Below are 13,238 nucleotides of genomic sequence, written 5' to 3' on the forward strand. Positions count from 1 at the left end.
TAATATCGTGGCAGAATTATCTGATTAGATAAGCTAGAGTGCAGCATTTACTGGCGTATTACGGTGTTGATTAGCGCCTTCAACATATTCTCCCTTATACTACAAGATCGTACCATTCGTAGAAAAGGTAGTTGGAAACTATCAGAGGGGATCTTCACCATGCGGAAGATCTTGGAGAAGATGGCGGAGCAGCCAATACACTCCTTCCATCTTTTCAACGACTTCAAGACCGCATACGACAGCATAGACAGGGTAAAACTTTCCGACGAAATGAGCTCCTTTGGAATCCCGGCCAAACTTACCAGACTGGTAAGTGGACGAATGACCATCACCATCGTCAGATGCCAGGTGATGGTGGATGGAAAACTCTCAGGACTTCTTTGCAACCACCAAGGGTCTGCGCCAAGGAGATGGGCCTGCTTGTCTACTCTTCAACCTAGCGCTAGAAAGGGCCATCGGCGACTCGGATGTGGAAACTTTGGGGACCATCTGCTACAAGTCAATCCAGATCCTGGCGTACGCGGATGACATAGACATCATTGGTTTATGGCTCTCCTACGTAGCGGATGCTTACCAAAGGATTGAGCAGGTGGTGGAAAACCTCGGGTTGGAGATTAACGAGGCAAAACGCAAGCTGATGGTGACACCAGCAACGACCCCGCTAATAAATCCCAACTTACGCAGGAGTGACGTACAAATAGGTGAGCGCACTCTCGAAGTCGTCCAGAGGAAGATGCTCAGAAGGATTTGTTTTGTTGATATTCTTTGGAATTCTTTCAAAGTTCATTCGATGTTGGCAGTATTGGACACTCAAATATTTTCAATTTTTTCATTACTTTAAAAAAAAATCTATCTATATAACCTCACTTTCTTCTCTAAGTATAAAGTATGTGTTTTTTACGAACATCTTTTTCGGGGATTTTCGACTACCGTTACCGTTAGTAGAACTGTTGTGTTCCTGCTTTTGTTGCCATTTCCTCTCATTTGTGCGGCGCTAATCGCGTTTAAAGCTAATGAGAAGCCAAACGAGGAGAGTTTGGTGTGACACAGAAAGGCTCGCGTATCGTACCATAATGCCACCATGGAAGCCACCAACAGTGAACCGTGGTAAAGCGATTGGTAATACAATATCACCCCCGTCATTTACGCTTTTCCAATTCCATCTCCAAACCCATCGGCATTACCGATGGAAGCGATGGCCATCGCACATCTTGAAAAAAAAACTCCCCTGCATCGGGTGGTTTGGGGTGTGGATTTACGAGGGTGGACGTTAAGCATCGCAACGGTACGTAGGAGTAGAAAGGATCTGCCCGTTAAAGGTATTATACGGTTGCACTGGCAAACACTGCACCCCGATCGACCCGATGCACCCGACATGAGTGGAGGGGGGAGGTGATTGGTAGATGCGGTAGATAAGCCATTGTGTCAGCACCGGCAACGGTGTGTGTTGCATCATCCTCCACCTTGCGGCGGACACCATCCGTCTCCCGGTGGTCGTATGTCGGAAGGTGCGGGTTTTGGACGATACAGACCGTCAGCGACGGTACTCATCCCATCGCTCATCTTTGCGTGGGGTTTCCCGTCGCCAATGTTCTGCAGGCTTTCAAAGGCCTGCTCCCCCTCCGGAGGGAAGGTGACTACCATGTCACCTTGTAGGGATGGTTTGCCGATTGTCACTAACGTTTTCGAACGCGAGACAACCGAACAACTGCAATATAATGCATTGCATAAATCAGGCTTTACCAAATCAAGCAAAGCCATATTTGTCCTAAAAAAAACAACACAGCAACTAAACCAAATAAAATGCTAGGCTTGCATAGTACAAGCAATCCATTAAAGCTAATAAAATATCCAACAAAATTCATTCTTTTTTTGTTTCGTTTCGCTTCGTTTTGCAGTTTCGTTTCATCTTTTCTATATCATTTGATTATAGCCAACTAAATTTTATGGCATAATTATATTATTGTGCATATGGTGGGACGAAGAAGCTATCGTTCATTACGAGTTGTCTGGAGTAATTTCCATATTATTTTATATTCTAGGAGAACTCTATATCATTTTATTATAGCCAACTAAAATTTATGGCAAAATTATATAATTGCGCATATGGTGGGACGAAGAAGCTGTCGTTGATTACGAGCTGTCTGGAGTTATGTAAAACGTTGTCAAGATTTAAAATTTGTTAAATTGCTGCCTATTTCCTAAATATGTCTAGAACAAGGTGGCTGCACTTTTGCTGAGTAAGATCCCAATGCTTACCTGTAGTGACTTTGTTTGATCGGTGACGTGATGGTAGTGATACGTCTCGGCAGCTGGAGTCCTCAATGGCACATACTCCATACCAGGTCGCGAAACAAGTGAGCACAGGTCACTCTGAAACGAGAAAGCAAAGGGGCAAACGTAAGTAACCAGGTTAAATGGATGCTGGATTAATAATGGCAGGATCCTTCGGAGGAATGCTTTTCCATCCCCCTCTCTCCTTTCTTCCCTCCCTTCCTCAATAGCACAATAGCCTTAATTGCGACATCTTCGGAGATGACACGCTCAGACAATTTAATCTTAATGAAAAATATACGCAATGTTTTGTTGTCTTGAAGTTTGCGCGAATTACGTAAAGTGTGTGCTGGTACATCACCTTTATGGTAGTCAGTTAAGGTGAACTTTTATTTGTGGTGAATTACTGACATAAAGGTGGCCAATCGCAAAAACGGATGGTTGTTTATTCCCCTATCATAGATTGTTAAATCGAAATCTTTGTCGTTTTTCTGACAACCAGGCTAAAGCTGGCTTCACTTTCGATGGTTCGTTTTTCTTCAAATACACACACATGGACCACTTACGGGTGGTGGAATGGTTTTTTTTTTTTTGATTTTCACTTCTTCCTCACCCGTGTTCGTCAAATCCATCGAACGCTTTTCGGTGTATCAAACTACTATTACTACTAGCCTGGTTTTTTTTTGTGAGTGGATCATCTGCGTAACGTGTACACTCCACCAGACGGCGGTAATGCCATTACATCGCGACCACACTCTTCACAGGCGGGGCGGCGTGTGCACACGTCGTCAAAGTCTAACAACAATAGCAGCACCAAAAAACTTACACAAAATTAACAACAAAATAAGAAACAAAAAAACAACCGATTCCAATCAAACGAGAGCATAGCGGACGAGTTGGAATTGAGGGGTTTAGGGGTTGGGGTTGGGAACAAAACCGCAAAACAAAATGTGAGTGTACGTGGAAGTTTGAAGTGCAAGGCTGTGCTGCACGTAGCAAGCGGAGGAAAAATGGTGCAAATCGCTTTTGTCACATCCGATCGGTGATGGTGACTTTCGCTGTTGCGGTTACGCGTTTTGCTTTCACGGTTTTTTTGTTACAAACCCGTCACACAGAGCAGCAAGCGCAAGCGTAACCAATGCGGAATCGTTACCAGCACTGTATGATGATTTTCTTTTTTAATGTTGTTGTGCTCGTTGCTTTTTTTTAATACCAACTATTAGCTTCGACCAGCAGTTCTATGCAACCGGCACCGGCCTGGGTGAGGTGGGAAATATCTCATTAAATTATTGGACACAGGCGGCGGGGTTGGGTGTATGCGCTAATCCGACCCAGTCCCGGTTTCGATTGTTCAAACGGTCGGTCGTGACGTGAGGCGGTGCGGCCGGCGGATGGAAACGTTTGCAGTGGATGAAATCGGAAAATTGTTCATCGACAACCGATTGACAGGCCGTCGGGAAATCTTTGAATGGAGAAAGAGACTGATGGCCGTCGTAACTGCGTGGAAAGAAATGCAAACGTGATATCCTAGCGCTTTAATAAAGTTTAAACCATGTCAGTATAGAGTAAGGGAAAGGCGAAGCGATATGTAATTTTTAAACTATTACTATTATTACTATTAGTAGTAAACTTCCCAGATGTGGTGTTCGTGGCTCCAAAAAGTATGCAATTTCTGATAATCCTTATTATATAAATTTAGAACAACAGATAGAATCGTTTGGGACCCAGTCAATTGAAAACTTCTGAAACTTCTGAAGCTCTGGCCTAGTGTAACTGACGATTTTTCAACACAAAAAATTGCATACCTTCAGGCTGCTGGGGCGAGCTGGTGCGCGGTTTGCAAGCGTAACCGTACGAAAATGATGAACTTTATACAATGTAATCCTTGCATCACTACACCCCTTCCGATCCAATTACTTCCATACGTCTAATAGTCGGTCACGTCACCCAACTGTCACTTGCGAACGTAACGTTCGAAACCCCGAAGGTAATCGGGTGTTTTCCATCCGGATCGCGGGTACACACGCCACCTACCGTCCGGGGCGCGGATACCGATGGGTTTTCGATTTTCGAGATTCGATTGCATCCGAACGAAAAACCCTTGGGCCCAATGCACGTCATGCCCAGGTCATTCGGTAACGCAAGTTTGCGAGTTTTCCGCCGATGGCCGCGGCTGCAGCAAAGCTTTCTTTGTTTTTTTGCGGTCCGGCATGCGCCACACGCTGGCAGCGTTGCATTGCTTAAAACCAACGCGCGCTCTCGACAGCCAGGTACAGTGAAAACGCAAGAAAAAAAAAACCCCCAACGGCCCTGGCGCCCTTTGTCAACTTTGCCTTCGGGCGCGGACTGATTAAGCACGAAAGGGGCGAAGGTATTCTGGTGCGGTGCTGTGGTTTTCGATACTGCCGCCAATACCTTAATAAGCGGCGGTGTCGTGACACTAATAACTATTCCATTTTTTTTTTCTCCTCCATCCGCTGGTAGCGGACCCTAAGCGGCACTACTCCACGCGGCTCGCATTGGCTAATAACGGCTTCGCTTTCCCTTCCCATCGTTTTTCGTGCTTCGTCCCGCGCACGTAACGCCACAACAGATCAATTCATATCGGGCCATCATCCGCAATCGTGGCGGTGTCGTCAGGTTCTTCGCTTAACACGATTCTGCGTGGCAGTAACATTTTGTGGCGACCGCCTGAACGATTGTCTTCCGCCGTTACACCGTGCGTTACAAAGGATTTCATTTCCTTAATTACAGAGCAGAAGTGCATGAGGATGAAGAGTGAGCGGCCGACCAAGGTAACGATACTAAAGGTGACCTTCACGAAATGAGTGACAAGGTTCCAAACTAAAATTCGTTTCAGATCACTAACACTTTACGCGATCGTGTATGATTGTGTTATCGTGCGTTACAAAACATGAAGATTGAGATTGATCGACCAAGGTAACGATACTAAAGGTGAGCTGCTTAAAATGAGTTAAATGAGAGGTTGGTGTGATGTCAAATAGTCAATTAAAGTGGACTGTCTGGTTTATCATCTACCATTATTCAGTGCGGATGAACCACTGTACTTATACGTTGTTTACTATAAAAACTGTTCTACATGATGAACTCTTTTGCTTCATTTTCGCACATTAAAGTAACCCAAATTCATTTGAGTTTGTCTTGCGTAGTCGCTTCTAGTTCCTAGAACGACGTCCTAAAAAAAGGGCATCTTTTCCGCCTCGTGAAACTAACCCCCCCTAAACAACCTATTCCCCTCCCCCTCTTCGGAACAACAATCAAACTTTCTAATCGCATTTAATCGGTACTCTCACTCACACGCATCGCACCAGTCATCATCATCAACAGCCGCGGCGGCTAATAACTTCCTTCTGGTACCAACACTTTTCTCACCCACATCTTGCTCCCTTTCTCCCTCTCTCTCTCTCGCACAGAGTTGCGCTAAAAATTAAGCAAGAAAGGAAAGCGAACCATAATCACACCTTCTGCAATGCCGGTAAGCTTAATGGGTACCGCAGCGTGTGGTGCACACCGGCTACCACTAAGCTGTAAAGTAATTGAATTATAATACAGAAATAAAAATCTATCACCTCATTCATCTTTTGCGTCTAAGCTTCATTCTTCCCAATGTGATACTTTTATGCGGTGCCCAGAATAATTGCTTCCTTGATCAATTGGATAATTGCTTCCAGCGACGAGTTTGATTTGTGGCCAAACAGCTCAGATCTAAGGGCAAAATGGCAAATCAAACCTGACATAACGTCCATCTAATGTATTCACTTAATTTTAATTATTTTACCTTGAACATAATCAAAAAAGCACATAAAAAATATCTTCTGATCTTTCCTCGAACAAAACGCCCCTACTTATAAAGGAGCGAATACAATCGGTTACACCCGTGATGCTTTCACTTGCTATTTCCCCCCCGGGGGGTTGCAGAAAATTATTGCGCATCTTTGGGCGCTCGGTCACCAATTTTACTAATGCGGAATTATGATTTTTAATGCGATTAAATAATGCGAACGAGCTGCCGGGCCTTTTGTTCGCGTAAGAGTAATGGAAAGAAGAAGCAAAAAAACAAAACCTAAACGGCCAGCGAAGGGAGCAATTGCGAGACCTTCTTCCTGGTTCACTCCACAACGGAGATGGGAGAAGAAACTACGGCAACGCGAAAGTGTACGTGCGTGGGTGTGAGTGAGCGGTGAATTTGAGCAGCGTGTTAAGCAATCGCGCACACTGGAAAGGATGATGAGCCCCGGACCATGAGATGAGGGGTTCACGCCTTAGCGAAAATGGGGAGGGAAAAAATCGACTGGTTTGTCGATCGGTACAGCTATGTAATTGAATGCTTCGTTTTTTTTTTTAATATCTTTTTCGCCTATCTTTCCTCTCGTTCACACACAACACACAGCTAAACACTGTTCAACGAACCTTGCTCGAGCGCCGCCAAGATGCACTGGGCTGCACCGACGTCTGTGCACTTCTCTCATTCCCCACGGTTCGATCGACTGGCCAAGATATCGCAATGCCCACACCTCGTTTGTAGCACCCTCGTGCATTGCGGCCCATTCCAATGCAAACCGGAGTAGGATGCAAAGATAGATTTTTCACAATTGAACGATAAACCTAACCTTTCCAAGTTTTTTTTTCTCTCTTCCCCTATTCCTAGCTGTCGCTAAAGAAAGTAATTCATTTGCCTCTTCCGAAAGTGCACTTACCGGGGGTGCATTAGGGCGCTGTAGCGCACAGCCTCTCACAGCACTCACTCGTTCTAGTTCCGAGAGTGTGCACAAAGCAATGCGCGACATCGAACAGCATAAACCAAATACAAGCAGACATGACATTGTGCTGGTGGGTGGAAGGAGTCCCACTGGTAGAATGAATCATCGGCAGACAAACGGGTTAATGGACTTAGGCGTGCGCACACACACACACACACACTAGAGCAACGATTATGAACAAGAAGCAGACAGAGCAAAACAGGGTGGTGAATGGAAAGAAATATTAAATGCTTTCAAAATGGGCCGTTCTTGAGTGAATTAAAAAAAAACACTTTTATATTCAATCAATTTTCGTTAAAGAAAAAGACAAGATTATAAAAAAAAATAAATATACTAATAAAGGAAAGAAGTAAAAATATAAAATACGTAAAATTAGCTAATGCTTGCATGAAATCCACAACTTCAACTAAAACAGCTTTTAAAAAGACTTAAACGTAAGCGTAAGCGTGTAAAAAGGTACAATAATGTTTATAGACTATTTTCACCCTTTAAGTAACCCTGCAGAAGGTAGACCAGAGTTGCTCCGCTTATTGAAAGTTAGCTAAAGAAGTGCACTTAGAAGCTAATAATTTTACTAGCACTTCAAGCTAGAAACGAGAAGCGAAACGAGCACGCGCCAACGCAATTTCATAAGAATTGCACACGCAACGAAACCGACGAGCGCATCCGCGTCCGTTACTCTGCCGGCGGAAGATGGCCTTCCAGCTCGCACTAGTGACTCAACGTCCGAAGCGCTACCGCGTGTAGACCCAGGTACGAATATACCCCGTAAAAGGGAAGTTCCACCCCGAGACCACCCAAAAAAAAAAAAAAAAAACCCCGCGCCCTCCGGCATCCGCGTGTGGCATGAAAACTGGGTGCGAGAATGGTTGAGTTGGTCGGCGACAATTTCCTGGATCAGCAGTGCCTTCTTGGGAGCCCGGCGCTGAGTCGGCACAAGTTCGCGCTGGTGATGTCGCGCTGTGTTGCAAACCGACCAAATTTCTTACGTTTTTTTTAATCTGTTTTTGTTGTGAACGTTGGTTCTTGAATAGGCAAGCACAAGGCCAACAAGGGCGAGAGCGCCAGAAAACGATGGCCAAGTCAGCCGCCAGGCAACCATCGGAAACGTCCCACGGAAATCTGTCATCATCTTCATTTCGCACTACTTTGGTAGAAGACTTGTATGGGCATGGTTTTTTTATACACGCTGTATATTGCTCGTCTAGCCTGGCGTGAGGTTTACTTCATTTGAGCACTGCATACTTTAATCTGATTCTATAATTTGTTGCGAATTCGAACCCTTAGCTCGTAGACAATAAATGTTACATGAGATAACATATAATTTGCAATGTTTTTTAAACAAGTTTACTATTCTATATTAATTCCCCATGTACGGTAATCATCTCTGATGGAACTGGATCTAATCTAAAATACATCAATGAATCACCTCCTTCATTTGATCATTTTTATTCCCATTAGGAAATCCCACCATTGCCCTCAGTAGAAACGTCGCCTTAAATTTATAGTATCACCAAAACCCGATTAAAGTCTTCTTTTTTCCGACATTAACCTATACCGGAACAGGGAAAGAAGTTGCGCTTTCCTTAAAAGGTTGCAAAAAACTCGATAATGCGGCAAAAACCGGTGACGTCTCACGGGGCGATGTCCTTGATTGGATGCAACCTATGTTTGGGCGCAAACAGCAAATAAGCAATCTTCCCGAAAAGCGCCATTTTTTGCTAACAACAACCAAATAAAACCGACCACCAGAGCAAAGAGAGCTTCAAAATAAATTGGGTTTCGAATTTAAAAAAGGAGTAGGCCAAAATTAACAAATTAAAAGCAACAACAGCCCAATAGCTATAATTTACGGTATTGGGCAATGCCTGTGTACGTGAGCGCGCACACACACACACACGCAAATGCCCAAATATGGTTTCCGTCTGATGTGCCGGTTTTTTTTACCTTCGTATTGTTGAGATCTGTTAAATTAAATCGCAACCATTCGGCTCTAACTATTTGTTTCGTTCGCCCAAATGTGGCCCCCCCCCCCTCCCTTTGTTTGTATATACATTTTTAAATGAAACATCATCCCACACTGCTAAAAACACGCACGCATTACGCGTTTGTGAGGGGAAGGTAGGAAATATCTGTCCAAAAATGGGATTCCTCTCTCCAATTAGCCAACACTACGCGCGGGCGTCAAAAACCTCCGGTGCGCGAACCCTGCCATTGTTGCCAGGGAGGTGGTGTTTTGTTTTTTTTTCTTAGGGACATCCGCCACCTCCGTAATGACATTGACCATTTTGCCAAAATGATCGGCGTGTACCGAAAAAACTGTAGAATAATAGCGCAGGCGTCGCGCAACCGTGTCGTGGCAATGAGCTTGCAGTAATAATGGGTTGAGAAGAAAAAAAAGAAGAAAAAAGAAGAAGAAGTTTTGAACATATTTTCCTCTGTGCAGTTCGTGTTACATCATACTGGGCAGCGCCCATCAGCACAAAATAGAACGACACTTTTCATGCTTTATATGATCTAAATAATCAACAAATAAACATTAAAAACTGTCTTTAATTAAACTTAAACTTTTAATATTTGTAGCTCATAGTATACGATCTCCAAACTAGTCCCACCAACTAAATGTGTTTTTTTTTATGGAATAGAATTGTGAAACATTCAGATTACCTAAGGAAAACCCCTATTTGTGCCACTCGACTATTTTCAAACCCAGCGTCCCGATATCCTTGAACGCTAGGTTTTTGCTCTTAAACACCCATTTAGGGCCACTGTACAAGTTTCTGCTCACTTGTCCAAGGTTTTTTGCGCGCAAAAGGGTTCGTCTGCATTAACCGTACTGCATCTCTTTCGCTCGTCCACCCACCAGGTTTGTTTCAACAACAACAACAAAAAACTGCATCTGCCAGGGTCATCAAGAGCGCGAGGCTATATGGTAGGGATTTGGAGTGGTTGGCATGTTGGTAAACATTGCAGCATGATGCAATTATACGACACTGCACCATTGTAAAGCGAGAATTGTAGAGTGAAGCAGAAGATAACTGAGCCACAATGCATAGTGGAATATTCCACCATTAAGCAATGGCTCTCAATAATGTTATCGAATTTACGTTTTTTTTGTTTAAAATGAATATTTAAATTAAATTTAATTAGCAAAACTCGTGTGTATAGTACCCATGCAAGGTACTGAGTTACCGATTGTTTACGCACATCACCTTTCCCTTCCATTTTTCCTTTCATTTCCACCATTTTCCAATGACAACAACGCTAATGGGGTTGTTTTTTCGGGTGGTTGTTGCTTACTTTTGTCGAACAATTGTTACTCTCGCCACGGACGAAACTGGCGTGTGTTGGGGCGGGAAAACCGAGAGAAACCAACAACAACAACCACACACATCCACATTGTTGATGGCACTGACCTCGTTGTTGTTGTTGTTCGATTCTTTCTTTAACACGCCCAGCTACGCTTCGGCAGGGGTGTGGTGGTAACGTGTGGCCAGGCCGGATCGGCTGACAAGCGAAGGAAAACGAAAGAGATTTGATGGAAAGCTACGATATTGCGAATTGTTAGCGGGCGACCACGTGTAACAAGGAAATGGGCGCATTTTTGCGCACAAAACGGCTTGATTTTCCTTTTTATCGCGGTTGTTTTTTTTTTGCCTGTTGCAAACCGTGCATGTGTTCATTTTCTTCCATTGACCGCAACCACGATCAACGATCTGCACTGGCGAGGCAAGGTCGATGGCGAACGAACTCTGTGCTACTAACTAGCAACAAACAACAACAAAAATAACAAAATCAAAATGAAGCCACCGAAAAAGTGCATGCAAATGTGTCGATTTCAATTGGCGGCAGGCCGGGAACCAGGTGGTTAAAATGAAAGTCTCCCAGGTCGCCGGGCGTTTGCACCGGCGGAACACAACCGAAAACATAAACACACAGACGAAAGTCACCGCAGGAAAGAAAAATAAAAACAAAACAAGAAACATAAAAACAACGAAAGAAAAAATAGCCAAAAATAATGCCCACGAGCGGGCAAAGTGAAATCGGCAAATTGATAGCTTGAATTAAGGTGAAAGAAAAAAGGAGACACCACACCACATAAAGCAGTAAGAGGTAAGGTAAAACCCACAAACAGCGCCATTAAAATGCGGATCTTTGCGGTGTACAAAAGCTTGGCAAATAAAACGGCTCGATGGGAGGATAAATGCTAGAATAAACACGCCAGCCAGATGAAATATGTCGTCCATCTGCATCATTCAGCGCGTGCACTATTCTTACCACCCGTAACCAGAATCGGATAGTAATGGGATCGGTCCTTAATATGCACTTGCACCGATGATGGATGGGTTGAAAGTGAGTTCCCGCTGGAACGAAGGTAAACTGGGATCACTTTCGCCTGGTTTGCAAACAAAATTAAAGAGGTAAAGGTGGAGAAAGGGAAGGAGATAGGAGGGGAGGGAGGGAGTGGTGGGTTGATGGTATAATTTAACCCAAGCACATTTTTCTCAGATGGAACCGAACACGCACACTATTTATAGCTAAACGTTTACTAATAAATACACATTTTGTTTTTGGTGGGACTATTATGCGATTGTATATTGTGAGTCAGCATTCAAATATTTTTTTTATGGAAACAAATATTTTTAATATTAAGAAATAAAATAAAATTATGAAAACAATGCAAAAGAGCGAACTTCAGTCAAAAAAAGCATTAAAATCCATTTTACGTTAGCGTTTGCCTCTTTTGCGCTTCTATCCGGATGCAACGGATGCAGTCGTCAGTGAGAGCGAACCGAACCGACGGAAAAGCGTAACAAACGACGTAATGCGCTAAGGGCCGTGCAGGGCCTATGAGGCCGTAAATAATAATAACCTTAAACAAAACACACAGACCAACGCTAGTACCATCACAATTCAAGCAAACGCCACCCTCTCTGGTTCGTAAGCGTTGCAGCACACAGGCTAAACAAAACCCATAACAAGATGCGCACAATTAAATCAAACGACAGATAGTGCAATTCCTTCCGGTTACTCTTTCTCATTTGTGTGCACATATAGATATAAAAATATATGTGTATGTGTGTGTGTGTGTGATTTCTATTTGGTTGAAACAACGTAATGTTTGCATTGCGCACCTAACACACTCTCGATCACTGTACACAGCTGGACTGGCGCTATGCTTAAAATGTGGGGCTTTTTTATCTTTTCACTTGCGGGATCGAGAGGTTGCGAGTGTTGGTATGATAATGTTTGCTCGTAACAGTCGCCTCATCCATGCCGTGCACCGATCAGATAACGGCGTCGTAACGGCTAAAACAGCTGAGTGAACAGCTTCTGAAACACTGGAACGGGGGCGCACTGGTCCATGCGCTTCCTACTTTTCTAGCAAACTTCTTTCCCCCCTGGGGTGGACGGGGGCAGGAGGTGAGGGAAGAGATTGAGGAAAATGACTCCAACAACACTCTAATGACCTTTGCCTTCATTGGTGGCTTATCGTAAAAAAAAGGGAGCTTGATTTCAAGGGAAGAATGGGGGCCAAACAGCGCACACATTATTACACGGAAAGTAGCTTAATTTATGTCAGCTAGTTTTTTTTTAACACAAGTTGACATTTGACAGACCCTATTATTGCCATATTACAGTTTTATAGCTATAAAATTTCGAAAAAAATCCCATTAATTTCATCATTCACAAATCTATTAAATTTTTTCATGAACAAAACATATCAAAAAGATAAAATAAAAAAAAAACATACAAACATTCAAAGACTGTATTAACTATCCTAAGTAACTCTAAACTATTAAAATATTATAACTAAATGATTAAAATAAACAAAACAACATTAATGTAAGCAAAAGAATAATAATTATAAAGCTCGATTGTTACAACAACACCAACAATAAAGAAGATAATGAAATAGGAAATTCAAGTAACACATAAAAACAAATAAAAATAGATATTAATTTTAGTTTAAAATTAAAAATATATTTATGGGTTGTTCTGTAATCTATCTTTTTCGTTACACATTTCGTTTTACACTAGTATTGAAATGTGTTCGTTTTGCATAAACCATTAACCATTGTGCGAAGATGTGCCAGTTCAGTCCGGGCCATCGAAGCAGTGAGATGAGCTGATAAACTCTTCCCATCTGACGTATGATGATCCCCCCCACCCTACAAAGAG

General features: G+C 43.1%; 1 protein-coding gene across 1 annotated transcript in view; it reads right to left on the reverse strand.

The window, feature by feature from the left end:
• The window catches only part of LOC128716575 (uncharacterized), a 73,814-nt gene that overhangs the window by 14,262 nt on the left and 46,314 nt on the right, over positions 1–13,238 (reverse strand). Inside the window, exon 3 of the mRNA XM_053811406.1 lies at positions 2,260–2,373. Within this exon, the coding sequence (XP_053667381.1) occupies positions 2,260–2,373 (114 nt within the window). The remainder of the gene's footprint in view (positions 1–2,259; positions 2,374–13,238) is intronic.

This window comes from Anopheles marshallii, chromosome X, assembly GCF_943734725.1.
Source record: "Anopheles marshallii chromosome X, idAnoMarsDA_429_01, whole genome shotgun sequence".
In the NCBI taxonomy this organism is placed as follows: Eukaryota; Metazoa; Arthropoda; class Insecta; order Diptera; family Culicidae; genus Anopheles; species Anopheles marshallii.